Source organism: Onychomys torridus, chromosome 7 (genome assembly GCF_903995425.1).
Source record: "Onychomys torridus chromosome 7, mOncTor1.1, whole genome shotgun sequence".
NCBI lineage: Eukaryota > Metazoa > Chordata > Mammalia > Rodentia > Cricetidae > Onychomys > Onychomys torridus.
In genome coordinates this window covers 114,305,191-114,320,222 of record NC_050449.1, presented here as the reverse complement: position 1 = coordinate 114,320,222, position 15,032 = coordinate 114,305,191, and the positions used below count along the sequence as shown (strand labels likewise).

Below are 15,032 nucleotides of genomic sequence, written 5' to 3'. Positions count from 1 at the left end.
CTGGCTTTAAAACTCAAGGTTTTAAGGTTTGTTGGCTTCTGAAAACACATTCCAAAGAGTGCATGAAAAATAACTAACTTATAAAGCCCCCTACAACCGACTGAGGGGGAGGGGAAGGAGTGTGTGTGTGGGGTGTGTGTGTGTGTGTGTGTGTGTGTGTGTGTGTGTGTGGTCGAGCTGATGACAGCTGCAGAGAAGCAATTTATTAGGCTCATAAACAGAATAATTGTGCGTTCCAGTTTAGCTCTTTTATAATTGCAAAGTTTTATTTTTGCTGCTTTGTAATAGGATAGTTCTTAGACATCATCTTGAAACAGGTATTTCTGTTTCTTTCTTGTGGCGCTGGCCACTAGATGCAGTGCCTCACATAGGCTAGGCATTTTTAATTGCCAATGCCACTGAGCTGCATCCCAGCAGAAATAGGTACTGTAAGTGGGAATACTTACATCAGTGATAAAGGAAATACACAGCTTAATGTGCACAGTGTGTCTTACTTTCCCTGTAAGAATCATAGATATTAAAGTACCAAAACTGAGAGGATATATATGGTGGGCGGGCCAGTTTTTGAGACATTATACACAGACTTGGATATACAGAATGCTTAGCACACTGTAAAATCCCCCTGTCCAGCCTCAACTTACATTCCATAGTGATAACATGGCATATATATTGTTATTAAAATAAGTGAACACATCACATGTCTTGTGTTTATTTCAGCACAGAAAAAGTAAATCTTCCCTCAGAGCATCATAAAGACTAGAAAACAGAATGTTTGTACCTGTGGTGGGAGACAGTTAAAGGCCATCTACTCCAGGAGCAATGGTTAGCATTTGCTGGGCACCTACTGTGTGCCTCACTGCTCTGAAAAGTATTTATTTTAATTATGCATAGATGTGGGTATGTGGATATGACTGTAGGTGCCCTTGGAGGCTGGAGACACTTAGTATCCCTGGAGCTAGAATTACAGATGGCTGTGCTGGGAACTGAATTTGGGTTCTCTACAAAAGCAGTTCTTGCTCTTAACCATTGAGCCATCTCTCCAACCCTCTCCCTTTTACCGTGTGTGTGTGTGTGTGTGTGTGTGTGTGTGTGTGTGTGTGTGTGTGCGCGCGCGCGCGCGCGCGCGCGCCGCGCGCGCCTGCTGAGCCATATTCTGGCCCCTTAAGAACTTAAACATGTAATGTTAAATTAATGGTCCAGGAAGAAGGACCCTTTCACAGACAGGCCTGGGTCACATGGCTAGAGCTTGGGCCTGGGAGGCAGACAGTTAACTCAACAGCCTGCATTCCTTGTGCTCTGCTGCCTTTAGGACTGACCATGGAACTGTGCTTTTTATTGTTCCAGTTTAGAATAGATGGGATTGCCTCTTTAGAAGAGTCCAGGAAAGGTTACTAGCATAATAGGGACTGACAGGGTAAGGACTTGCTGTGGTGGCCTCTTGAGGTTGGAGTGGCAGCAGTGGCCGTATTTAATAAGATTAGGCTGCAGCTTACATGTCCTAATCAGGGACTGTATGATCTGGACCCAGCCAGTGCATGACGTGAGAGCCTGGACTAGTTTCTGTGGTCCTGTCTAGCGGCTGCTGGAACAAGTTTGAGAAAGTTCTTCGTTTTTTGGCTTCCTGCTTTAATGTTCTGCATTTTGAGAATTTGTTATTGAGTAACACCTGGGCTCATGGTTCTGCCCCTCTGAGCCAGATAGGTGTGTCGTCTTCCTCCAAAGTGGGGACACTATCTAGGATTAGAGAAAATAGGAAGTTCAAGGGCCTAGCCTAGCATGGTATGCTTTAGTAACTCAGTACATGGCTGCTGTTACTATGATTGTACTGAGTATACATTCAAAGATCACAGCAAACATGGCTGCCAGTGGAGGAAGCAGCTGGAGCATCTGGCTGGTGCACAGCCCAGGGCGGGCATTGGAAGTCTCCCCAGAGAAACAGCATTCTACTTTGGCTCTTCAGGGAGAAAATTCTCATCCCCATGTTGGGTATTAATGGAGTGTGGTGTGATTGTTTCAGGCCTTTCTTCCCAGTTACTCACCCAGAGCGCTTGGCATTAGTTTCTGGCTCAGTTAATGCTTGTTGAATTCATTAGAGTAAGTCTTATCAAGTTCCGGTTGGTCTTCTGTCCATGGTTTTCCATGTCCATGGATTCATCCAACCACAGATGTGAAATATTTTATTTTTGTGTCAGTACTGAACATGTATGGATTTCCTTTTCCTGTGGGGCTCCTGAGGGTGTAGTGTAACAAAACTGCAGCATTTTGTTTGCATTAGACAGTGTGAGGAACGTGGAGAAACTTGAACAATGTGGAGGATGTGTACAGCTCATGAGCAAACCCCTCATGTTTTGTTTAAGAGACCTGAGCACCTGTCTGAAAGTTTGGGTGCTCACTGGTGTTCAGGAACCCATCTGACACTACCAGGGGTGCCATGTCTGCGCAACAGTGACATCTGGTGGCTAGAGTCGGTTCTGACCGCATTTACAAGCTCCCTAATGAAGCACATCAGACTTGAGAGGCCCAGCTGTCCCCTGACCACAGTGGTCATGGAAACAATGCCCCCTGTATGTAGATAAGGGACTGAAGCCCAGAGTCCCCGGGATTCACAGTCCAGGTTCTGTCCCTATGTAAATCTGCAGCCCACTCCCTCATAGCTGCATTGGCAAAACAAAACCAAAGGGTCATGAAGTAGGAGGTGGTGCTGCATGTCAAGGAGCAGAGCTATAGGAACCTGGATTGAGGAGAAAAGGAAGAACCCAGGCCATAATAGAGTGCCATGAGGCCAGTGAACCTGGGTAAGTTCAGGAAGAACCAGCACTGTGCTTGAGTCCCGGGATCCAGGAGTCTGCTTTCCCCTCAGCCACCTGCATGGGACAGAGACAAAAGAGGGTATGTGGGTCAAGCCATCATCAGTCTCCAGTACTGTGGGCTGTTTCCAGTGCAACTGGATGACTAAAAGTTCACCTTTAGGAGAAGCTACTGTCTACCTTGCTGGCGCCCGCTTCAGGTTTACATTTCTGTCAGCAACTCCTCCAGCTTCCTCCATCTCCCCATGCTCTGAAACTTAGCCATGTCTCCATCCATCCTCCTGTTCTTCAGTGGCCAGTCACCAAGCCTGCCAGCTTGTCTCACATCTGCCCTCCACTCCCTGTTGCCCCCACTTTTAACCAGACCGGGAATCTGTTACTGCCCCCTCATGTTAGTGAAGATTTGTAACACGAATCTCAAAAGGCCTTATTAATAAAAGCAAACCCGGAGCCAGGTATTGGGGTGAACACTAAAAGATCAGAGGAACAGAACAAGCCACATCCAACCTCACCTGGCCAGTTCCTCAGCTGATCCCGTTTCCTCAGACTGGAAGCCTCTGTGTCCTCATCCAAATGGATCTCAGCTGAACTGCTGCAAAAATCCTAAAAGCTTAACCAGTTCTAGTTCCTGGTTTTCATGCCTTATATACCTTTCTGCTTCCTGCCATCACTTCCTGGGATTAAAGGCATGTGTCACCATGCCTGGCTGTTTCCAGTGTGACCTTGAAATCACAGAGATCTGGACGAGTCTCTGCTTGGATCTCTCCTAGGATCCTGAATGCTAGGATTAAAGGCGTGTGCTACCACTGCCTAAACCTATGTTTAATATAGTGGCTATTCTGTTCTCTGACCCCCAGGTGAGTTTATTGGAGTGCACAATACATCAGCCACAAAGATTTGTTTGTCTCAGCTCTCTAAGGGGGAGGCTGAAGAGATCCACACACAAACTGTTCACTGTGGAAATGCAAGTCAGATGCTAGTAAGTGTGTAAGGCACTGGGTGTGTAAGGCACTGGAGGCCTAGGCAGCAGAACAAGCATAGTTACGGAGATCAGGTGGCCTCCATGTGTGGCGGGGGACGTGGCTCAGTGGTAAAGCATTTGTACAGCATATTTGAGGCTATATTGGGTTCAATATCCAGCACCAGAAAGAAAGAAAAAAGCTAGATAAAAATATTAAACAACAACAAAATCCCATGACATGATCTGAGAATAAAATAGAGAAGTTTGGGAGGAAAATCACAGTGTATTCCCAGTCTAGTCCAGTCCATTGTGCTAATGGCTAGGTGAAGGGCCAGGGTAGATCTCATCCAGCTGGGAGGTCACTTGGAACCGGAGGTCACTGGGTCTTGTCAGAACACTGAAGAAGTCAATATGTGATGACTGAGCTCTCCACATACACAAACACATTTTAGACGTCGCTCCATTGGTGGAATCAGATCTTCCTGTAACCAAAACAATGTACCACTAGAACAAAATATTCCAGGGTCTAGAGGAAGCTGGGGCCAGCAAAACTTGGGTCCATCACAGGCTGAATGGGCAGACCTCCCATCAAAAAGGCTTGAGTCTGAAGAAATCGAACTTTTTAAGCACTGGAGCTCCTGAGTAAGAAGCTGAATAATCAGTAAGGCTTTAAAATCTGGGCTAAAAATGCCTCAAGGCTGTAGTCTCTGCTCTGGATCTGTGCTCACAGCACCTCTGTGGTGGCTCTTTGGGCCCGATTAGGGTCTGCTCCTGGGAAAAGAGCTCTGGATGGGGTTCCAACACCCAAATGTAAGCTTTTGGCTCAGTGTCCTGTTTACATGCTGTGACTCAGACCCAAGAGATACTCAGGCAGGTGGTAGGTTGGATTTTGGACCTCCAAAGCTGAGTGGAGCTGCATGGGTGCCTTGGTTTTTAAGCTTCAGTAAAACTCCCATTATGAAGCAGGACAGCTAGGTATGCAGTAGTAGAGACAGTGGGTACTTCCCACACTACAAAGCTTTCCCACAGCCGAGATGATTTTCATAGTAATGGTAATACTGCTGTTTAAGGAAATGGAGGAAACTAGAGAGATGGCTCAGTGGTTAAGAGCAATGGCTCTCTTCCAGAGGACCAGGTTCAATTCTAAGCACCTAGATAGCAGCTCTCAACCATCTACAGTTCCAGTTCCAAGGGATCCAATGACCTCCTCTTGTCTCCTCCAAGACCAAACACATAGTCACATAAAATAACTTAATTTTAAAAATAAAATGAAGTTTGTGACTTGGCTCATTTCAGAGAGTCACTTTTCTGTTCATTTTAGTTTCTCATTGAGCAGAATGACTTTATGCTTATTATTTGTAGGAGAAATATAATTTCAGTGAGGGAAGTCTACTTGATGACCTTGTTATCTTCAAGAAGATAAATACACGTGAGCTTGGACCCTGGCTCAGTTGGTAAAGTGCTTGCCTTGCAAACCTGAGGACCTCAGTTCAATCCCATGAACCCTTGTAGAAAAAGGCAAGTGTTATGCTTATGCTTGTGATCCCAGTGCTGGGGAGGCAGGCAGGCAGACAGCCTAGCCACATTGGTGATCCTGGGGCCATCAGGTAGTCCTTTCTGTTGCTATGGAAAATGCTCTGACAAGCCAGTTACGAGGAAGAGTTGATCTTAGCTCACAGTTCCAGGTTCAGTCCATCACTGCAGAGCAGTCAAGAGCAAAGAAATGAATGCGTTCTTCCCTACTGCCCAGCTTACTGTTTCTATCCTTCTGCAATTCAAAACCCTAACCCAGGTGTCACCCACAATTATACTGTCTTGTTTGACAGTAGCCTACAGACCACCATAAACTAGACAATCCCACTGAAACTCTCTTCCCAGGTGAGACTAGATTGTAACAATTGACAAAGCTATCACATCCTGTCTCAAACCAGATGAATGGCTTCTGAGGATCAACCCCAAGATTGGTGTCTGGCCTCCACAGGCATGCACACAAATAAGTTTGCTATGAGATCGTTTCTCCCAGAAATGTCAGAAGCTACACCCATGAAGTCTCGCCAACATGGCTGCCTAAGCATGAATGACCAAAATGATTTCAGCAAACATGCTAACATGGAGAGGGAGAAGTTCACAAGGCCTCAACCCTGGACAAAGAACTACAGGCAACTAAGGAATACTGAGGCCAGTCGAAGTAGTGCTCCTCAGAGAAGAGCACAAATTGTCCAGTATCAAGTGGTCAGTCCTGAAAACATACACACAAGTGGCATTATTCAGACTGAACAGGTGGCATCACACACGCCAATTAAAAAGAGGCCATAAATTTGAAAGGAAGCAGAGAAGGATATATGGAAAGGCTTGGAGGAAGGAAAAGGAAGAAGGAAAAGATGTAATTATAATCTCAAAAACTATTTTAAAAAGAGAAATGTTAAGTCATGTCCCAGTTGAAGAATATGAAGAGACAATGGGAATATCAAATGTTTAAGATGTTCTGATTTCTTCTTTTTTTAAGTATTGTTTTGTTTTGTTTTGTTTGGGTTTTTGTTTGTTTGTTTGTTTGTTTGTTTCAAAGACAGGGTTTCTCTGTGTAGCTTTGCGCCTTTCCTGGAACTTGCTTGGTAGCCCAGGCTGGCCTCGAACTCACAGAGATCCTCCTGCCTCTGCCTCCCCAGTGCTGGGATTAAAGGCATGCACAACCACCGCCCAGTTTAAGGGGGTTTTTTTGGGTTTTTTTTTTGTGTGTGTGTGTTTTGTCGGAGCTGAGGACCGAACCCAGGGCCTTGTACTTGCTAGGCAAGTGCTCTACCACTGAGCTAAATCCCCAGCCCCATACTCTTCTTTTTTTTTTTTTTTTTTATTAAAGTTTTTTTTGTTTTGTTTTGTTTTGTTCATGTATACAGTGTTCTGCCTGCATGTATGCCTGCATGCCAGAAGAGGGCACCAGATCTCATTGCAGATGGTTGTGGGCCACCATGAGGTTGCTGGGAATTGAACTCAAGACCTCTGGAAGAGCAGCCAGTGCACTTAACCTCTGAGCCATCTCTCCAGCCTATGTTTTCTTTCTTGTGTTTAATCTGAGTATTTCATGTTTCTGAAAACATGTTACAAATAGTTGTGATTAAAGCATGCTACATGATCAAGGGCTGGTGAGATGGCTCAGCAGGCAGAGGCACTTGCTGCCAACCCTGATGACCTGAGTTCCACCAACTCCTACAAATCGTTCTTGGACCTCCATGCATATGCATGGCATAGGTGCCACCCAACAAATAAATAAAACGTAATTTTTTAAGATTTATTTATTTATTTATTATGTATACAGAAGAGGGCTCCAGATCTCATTGCAGATGGTTGTAAGCCATCATGTGGTTGCTGGGAATTGATCTCAAGACCTCTGGAAGAGCAGCCAGTGCTCTTAACCTCTGAGCCATCTCTCCAGCGCATAAAATGTAATTTTAAAAGTGAAAACAAGCAGTATTCTACAAATACTGGTTAGCAAAATGGGATGTCAGGCTGGGATAACAAAGTGAAGATGGATTCACATTATCTTATCTTTTTTTTTTTTTTTTTTCAGCTGAGGATCGAACCCAGGGCCTTGCACCTCTTATCTTCTTGAATGACAGAGCATCAAGTTTATAAACTACAGGAAATTTTCAGACTAAAGAAAAATAAATGTTCCTGGTCTTGTGAGAATGGGTTTATAGAGGATCCTTATTGAAAGCAATCCTTAGGAGCTGCAGAGATAACTCTGGTTAAGAGCACTTGTTGCTCTCACAGAGGATCTTCATTTGGTTTCTAGCACCCATGTGGCTCAGGTTCCTGAGGATCTGATGCTCTCTCTGGCCTCTATAGGCACATGGCATGCACATGGGACATAGACATACATGCATGCAAGAAAACACTCATACATATAAAATGATTCAGTAAAAAGCAATCCTTTAGCACAAAATGTTTTACACACACACACACACACTGTGTGGTGCTGGGGATGGAACCATGGACTCATACATTATATGCAAGCATCTCTAGTTCATCTACATCTCCAGCCCTTTCTCTCTTAGGACAGGTTTCCCTGTGTATGTAGCTCAGGCTTGGAACTCATTACAGAGCCCAGACTGGACTTGAATTTGTGATCCTCTTACCTGTTCCTCCAAGTGCTGGGTTTGCAGACAAGTGCATCCATGCCCAGCTTGAAACTTTCTAATACATACCCTAGGAGGCCAGCTTAAAATTCTCTGTCTTATGATGCAGCGTGTTCTCATCTCAATGGAAACCTGACTTGCTTCTGGGGACAGTGCTATTGAGAACCCTTTAAGTGCATCTGGCTCCTGTATCCCCATACCACAGTTTCCCTCATGATTATGGGGTGAATGAATGATAGATGCATGCTTCGTAGACCCCGCTGCTTTGAGGTGCTGTCTACTGAACCCATTCTGCCTCTTGGCTGTCCTGCAGGTTTCCAGGTCTCAACCTCAGCTCAACACACAGGCAACTGAAGAGCAAACAAAAGTCCTCTTGGTGAGTGCTTTCTGGTCACCTCAGCACATCTGCACTAGGGAAATGACAGGCACCACGGCCAGGGAAAGACGGTCTATAGTGGGTGTGGTTCCCTTGGAAGTTTAAATTTACCAAAATGTATGCTAAAGGAGTTTTATGGAAGGCTGGAGATATGGCTCAGTAGCTAAGAAGAATTCCTGCTCTTCCAGGGGGCCCAATGTCTTCTGGCCTCCATGGGCACATGCACACAGGTTGCAAACACACACACACACACACACACACACACACACACACACACACACACACAATGACAACGCAGCTTTATGAATGAGATGCTGCACACCTGTGCACACTACTGTGCTTCCAAGGGGCTGGGTAGGTAGGTGCGGTGCTGTGAGGTCCTGTGCCTCCACGGGTAATGATGTAGACTCACTTTATGTGGTTGGGGAACAAAAAGAAAACAGCTTCAATACAGCTGATGGCTTTCATTTACAAAGGCTTGTGACTGGAGGTCTCCCTTGGATCATCTTTCCTATGTCTTTGCTTCACTTCATGGCTCTGAAATACAGCAATGTCAAACTGGGAAGTGCACTGTCAAAAATAATTTTTTGTTTGTTTCTTTTTTTTTTTTAAGATTTATTTTATTTATTATGTGTACAGAAGAGGGCACCAGATCTCATTACAGATGGTTGTGAGCCACCATGTGGGTGCTGGGAAATGAACTCAGGACCTCTGGAAGGGCAGTCGGTGCTCTTAACCTCTAAGCCATCTTTCCAGCCCAATTTGTTTGTTTTTTCGAGACAGGGTTTCTCTGTGTAGTTTTGGTGTCTGTCCTGGATCTCGCTCTGTAGACCAGGCTGGCCTTGAACTCACAGAGATCTGCCTGCCTCTGCCTCCTGAGTGCTGGGATTAAAGGCGTGTGCCACCACTGCCTGGCTGTCAAAAATAATTTTTAAAAAGTTTTTTCTTTTAAAAACAAACCAAATTTCATTTTTAAAATATTTTTAAAACTTCTAAAGATGCAAAATAAAATAAAAAGCACTAAAATTATTCCATATAGATATAATCCCTTGTGTGTTGTTTCATGTATGAGTTTTCTTAGTGGTGTGTGCATGTGTTTGTGTCGGTGCATATGTGCATGGGACAAACAGATGTTGTCCTCAGTGTTTATCCTCAACTCCTCTCCACGTTTAGTTAAGACAGGGTTTCTCAGTTAATGTGAAACTCAGAGATTTGGCTAGACTGGCTAGGGACACACTGTTGTCATCCGTGATGTATCCCATAATCACTTCTGATATTCCTTTTTTAGTTTTGTTCTGTGCACCATTTGAAAAAAAATGAAGAGCTTTTTTTAGGTTATTAATGTTTGGCCTGCTGCAATCATCATCATAACACAGCCTCCCCACCTTGTTTCATATTTTCCAAAGATACTATGGGTAACTACATTACATTGCACAATAAATCATCCACTTTTCAAAACCCTTGCAAGCCAGTAGGATATGCATCCTTGTGCGGAACTTTTTAAGAGACACTGCACACCCATGGTGGTGCAGCTCATCATCCAGCACTCAGTGGGGGCAAAAGGATCCAAAGTTCAATGTCATCCTTGGCTACAGAGTGAGTTTGAGGCCAGCCTGGGATGCATGAGACCTTGCCTTTAAAAATAAAAAAATAAAATAAAAATAAATCCTTAAATAAAATACACTCCGGAAGAGTGAAGGCTTCCGTCCAGCTGGTGGATGCAATTTGGTAGGTCCACCCGGCCCGTAGCACGATCCACTCAGTCCTTTAGGGGCTCTCCCGGCCCCCGTAGACTCAGGCGACCTAATTGGTTTCCCTGGTGACGGTTGCCGGGGCAGCGCGTGCCGGCGTCGGGAAGGGCGGAGGAAGCGCCAGCCGCCGGCCCTGAGGACAGATCTTGAAGCAGGGCCGCGGTAAGTGTTGGGGGGCTGCAGAGGCCGGGAGCTTGGCGGGGACCGAACTGGTGGCCGATAGTGGGAACCGAACCGGGAGCCGAGAGTGGGGGACCGAATCAAGGGACGAGAGTGGGGAACCGAACCGAAGTAAGATCCGGGCCGCGTGGCCGCGGCGAGTTGCCCACCCCTCTCCCCGGACCTGAGGCCCGGGCTGCGCTGCCCCTCCGTCGGTGGACTCCGTGTGGGGAGGGTAGTGAGGCAGAGGACGGACCCTCGTCCTGTCTGGGTAAGACTAGGGCGCCAGTCAGCCTTCTGCAGCTACTTCTCAGCGTGTGGCCTCAGGCCTCACCCCACCCCACCCCTGCATGGGCGCTGCTGCTCCGCCGGGACTCCGAAGGCCTCTATGGGAGTAGTAAGTGGGGGGTAGGGTTGAACACAAGATGGAAAGTGGCAGGATGGTGGGAAGTGCTACTCAGGTCTGCAGTTTCTGGACCCTGCTCAGGCACTTAACAAAACGTCTTTTCCTTCTCCCTTTGGTCTTTTGAATAGGGAGGGCTTGCTGATCTAAAACTTACTAGAAACCCCATGTTACCCCCAAATTGACAACCATACTTACGTGTGAAGCCAGACTGGACTAAAAACGAAGATCTTGTCTTAAAAAGGAAAGCAGAACAAAGATTGTAAGGAATTATGGTTTTCTGTGGTTATCTAAGTATTTGTTACAATTACAAAGTATAATTATCTATAAAAGGCCAAATTCTTTCACTTTTGCTCGAAATATTAGTTAAGCACCTACCATGTCCCAAACACTGTTAGGTCCTGTAACATGGCCATGAACAAGGTGGATGAAAATGGCTGTTCTTCTAGGGGTCCTGAGTTCAATTCCCAAGAACCACGTGATGGCTCATAGCCATCTATCATGAGATCTGGTGCCCTCGCCTGGTGTGCAGGCATACATGGAGGCAGAATGTTGTATACATAATAAATAATAAATCTCTGAAAGGAAGGAAGGAAGGAAGGAAGGAAGGAAGGAAAGAAGGAAATGGCCTATCCTGCTAGGCATGGTGGCACATACCTGTAACTCTAGCATCTGAGAGGTTAATGCAGGCGGATTGCCATGAGTTTGAGGCAAGCCTGGTCTACACAGCAAGAGCCAGCACTAGCCACTGTAGGACCCCATCTCAAACCACTAAAAAGAAGAAACAAATGTGCATCCTCTGGTAGTTTACATACCAGTGGGTAAAGTGTGCTACATGTCAGGTGACCTGGGAAGTGAGACCTGGCTTAGAAGCAGGGATGGTAGTTCATACTCATTAACTACTTGACGAAATTTAGAACCATCTAGGAAATACACCCTGGGTGTGTCTGAGAGGGTGTTCCCAGAGAGGCTTAGGGAAGACCCACCATCCCGTGGAGTCCCAGACTGAATTGAAAGGGGGAGTGCAGTAGCCACATTCCTCTCTGTCCTGAGAGCTGCCGCCCTTCCCCGCATGGCTGGTGTACCCCTAAGACTGTGAGCCAGACTAGACCATTCCTCCATAAGCGGCTTTTGTCACATATTAGACACAGCAATGAGAAAGGTGGTTAATACACAGTTGGGAAAGGGGTGCAGGTCATTAGCGAGGCCACCCCAGAGGAGAGGCCCATTGGATCCAGAGATGCCCAGAAAGGAGCCAGAGAACACATGGAGAAAAGGATACAGAGGGAACAGCAAGTGTGCAAGGGTGTGAGCCTGAGGTACCCCTAGTGACCACACGGGAGTGGAGAGGAGCAGAGCACACTGGGCCTGGCTTCAGGCTGGAATGGACATGTTCCACTGGATAGTAGCAAGGCCACCCTGGCTAATGTGTTAAGAACAGACTGGGGTAGAGGGGTGAGATAAGAGCAGATAAAGGCCTGAGTTATGAAACTATGGTAGTGGCCCTTTAGCTGATGGTTGTGGTCTAGGCCCTAGACTCTAGGAGTTGAGGTAGAGAAAGTAGAAGGAGGTTTACCGGAGGAGACTCTGGAAGTCCCTTCACAGAGATGTTTGTCCACGTGGTGCTAGTGGCATCATCACCATAGCTGAGAAATGGAGGCAGCATCAATGTTCATCAACAGAAAATGGATGAAGAAGATGTACATAAGGCAACTTTAGAAAAATGAAACCATGGCATTTGCAGGAAATTATTGTGTTAAACAAAATAAGCCAAGCTTAGGAAGATGGATATGGCATTTTCTGTCATATATGATTCCAGACTGTAATATCTATGTCTGGGGTGCTGCCGTGAAAATAGAAATGAGCATGAGCCTGGGAAGGGATCTAAAGGTATGGGAGACATAGGCACAGAAGGGACTGGGGGGGGGGGGCTCAGCAGGAAGGAGGCCAGTAGCCCCAGTGAAGCCCACTGTGGTTGAGGTCACCATTAGTTAAGATCCATTTTGCCTCACAAAGCTGAAGTACAAGGTTGAGGGGCCACATGTGGTGATGGCATTGTTGCTAGGGTCTAAAGTGATTCAAGACATGGCATGGTGACATGAGTCACAGAGTATGTTTGCATACGTGCATGCATGTGTGAATATGTGTGTGTGAGTCTGTGTGTACGTTTGTGCATGCATAGCAGTTTCTTAGAAAGGTAAACAAAATTTTATTTCAGAACCAGCATTTTCACTTCAGGTATTTACCAAGAGAAATGAAAGCATGCCCACATGATTGTCTCAGTGTGGAGGTTCATAGCAGTTTGATTCTGGGATAAACTGGAAACTATTCAGACTTCCAAGTGGCAGGTAGAACTACAGGCCAGTGTGGCGTCTAGACATTAAAATGCTACACAGTAGCGAAAAGGAATGGCCTGAAACATGCATCGGTGGGAACGAATATCTGAAAGGTTGCACTGGGCAAAAAGAAAAAAGATCTAGTCACAAAAACCTAACCACTGTGTGACTCTGGCCCTGTGAAACTCTGCAAAAGGCAGAACAAGGCAACAGAGTAGTGTGGGGTGGGGACTGGCAAGGGTGTGTAAGAGCAAGGGGTACGTGGGAGCTTTTGGTGGAACGAGATGCCTTTTGTGGTAGTCATGGCCTAGCTGAGGGTCATATCTGTCTGAAAGCAGAATAGCAGCTATGGTGTGGGGATTGATGTGTGGGCCAGGATACGATTGTGTGGCGTAGGATAAGTGGCAAACTAAGGATGCCCCGGGCCCCTTCAGTAATTCCCTGGCAATAGACCAGTTAAGCAGGAGAAAAGGCCAGGTAAGTTATTTAACATGCCGGCATGCGCCATGTGCTGCTTGCTGAGCATCCAGGGCAGAGGGAGTCAGGGAATATAGACGTTTTGGGAGAGATGGATGGTCTCAGAAGATAGGAATTATCTCCTAGATTCTGTTTGGAATTGGGAAGAGGCCGAGACAGACAACATCTTGTGACAAACTCCTGTTTTGATATTGATAGTGAAGTTTCAGAGAGGAAACAGAAAACAGGGTGGCTTTGTTGGTGTGTTACGCCCTAAGGTAGATAAGGTTTTTGTGCCAGCTTGAGCCCTTCCCTTGCCGGTGGAAAGGGAAGAACAGACATGGAGCAAGCATGCATGCCAGCCAGACTGACTCTAAGGAACTTGTCTTCTGAGCACCAGCAGTGGGTCACCTCAGCAGCAAAGGTAGAAGAATTTGGTGTATGTGCTTTAATGTATGTGACTCACACCTCAGATAAGTTGTTTGTGTATTTATTTATTTTTGGCTTTTGACACACTGGACCATATAGCCCAGGCTGGCCTTGAATTAATTCTCCTGCTGGGATCCAAAGTCTGGGATTGCAGACATGTGCCATCCACCCAGATCTATCCCTCAACTTTGAAAGAAGAAATGATAGCTGGGGCCGATTTTCCAGAGATGGGGATCTAGCTGGTCTGAGGATGGGCCCAGACATCTTCAGTTTGGGCAGCTCCTGTGAGATGCTAATATGCATCCAGAGTTGAGAGCTGCTGACAGAAGGGCCAGGCAGTGTGTTGGAGCGCTGGCAGTCAGATCTCTGCTCAGCCCTGGCTGTCAGTGGTTGAGGTGAGGGATTCCGAGTGTCTTCTTGGACTCACTGACGGTCCTATGAGAACCTGGGCCTCAGAAGGCACACATCGCCACAGGCTGGCTGTGCAGTCACCTTCTGGCTTCTCTGTCTTCAGGGCAGGATGGCGGCTGAGGAAAGCGCAGCAGACACTCTGCGACTCCAGTTCAAGGCCATGCAGGAGCTGCAGCACAGGAGGTTACAGAGACAGATGGAGAAGAAGAAGGAGAAAGAGCTGAGCTGCAAAAGCAAAGTCGACCAGGAGGGGCTTGCAGAGATCCCAGACAGCCTCAGCCTCCTTGACACAGAGGAGCAGAACCTGAAAAACATCTTTGAGAAGAGGTAAGAATTGCCTCAGCAGCATGCAGGACAGTGGGGAGGGAGGGGAGGTGGGGAGGGAGGGGAGGTGGGGAGGGAGGGGAGGTGGGGAGGGAGGGGAGGTGGGGAGGGAGGGGGTGGTGGAGATGGAGGGGGGGGGTGGGGAGGAAGGGGAGGGAGGGGAAAGTGGGGAGGGGGGAAGGTGGGGAGGGAGGGATGGTGGGGAGGGAGGGATGGTGGGGAAGGAGGGGGTGGTGGGGAGGGAGGGAAGGTGGGAGGAAGGGGAGGGAGGGATGGTGGGGAGGGAGGGATGGTGGGGAAGGAGGGGGTGGTGGAGATGGAGGCAAAGGTGGGGAGGAAGGGGAGGGAGGGGAAGGTGGGGAGGGAGGGATGGTGGGGAGGGAGGGATGGTGGGGAGGGAGGGAGGGATGGTGGGGAGGGAGGGAAGGTGGGAGGAAGGGGAGGGAGGGATGGGGGGGAGGGAGGGATGGTGGGGAGGGAGGGATG

General features: G+C 47.1%; 1 protein-coding gene across 3 annotated transcripts in view; it reads left to right on the top strand.

The window, feature by feature from the left end:
• The first annotated feature begins 10,121 nt into the window (after positions 1 to 10,121).
• The window catches only part of Ccdc13 (coiled-coil domain containing 13), a 37,375-nt gene continuing 32,464 nt past the window's right edge, over positions 10,122 to 15,032 (top strand). For all 3 annotated transcript variants that reach the window (XM_036192684.1, XM_036192683.1, XM_036192682.1), the window contains exons 1-2: positions 10,122 to 10,190; positions 14,326 to 14,549. In XM_036192684.1, coding sequence (XP_036048577.1) covers positions 14,332 to 14,549 — 218 coding nt within the window. In that variant the 5' untranslated portion in view covers positions 10,122 to 10,190; positions 14,326 to 14,331. The remainder of the gene's footprint in view (positions 10,191 to 14,325; positions 14,550 to 15,032) is intronic.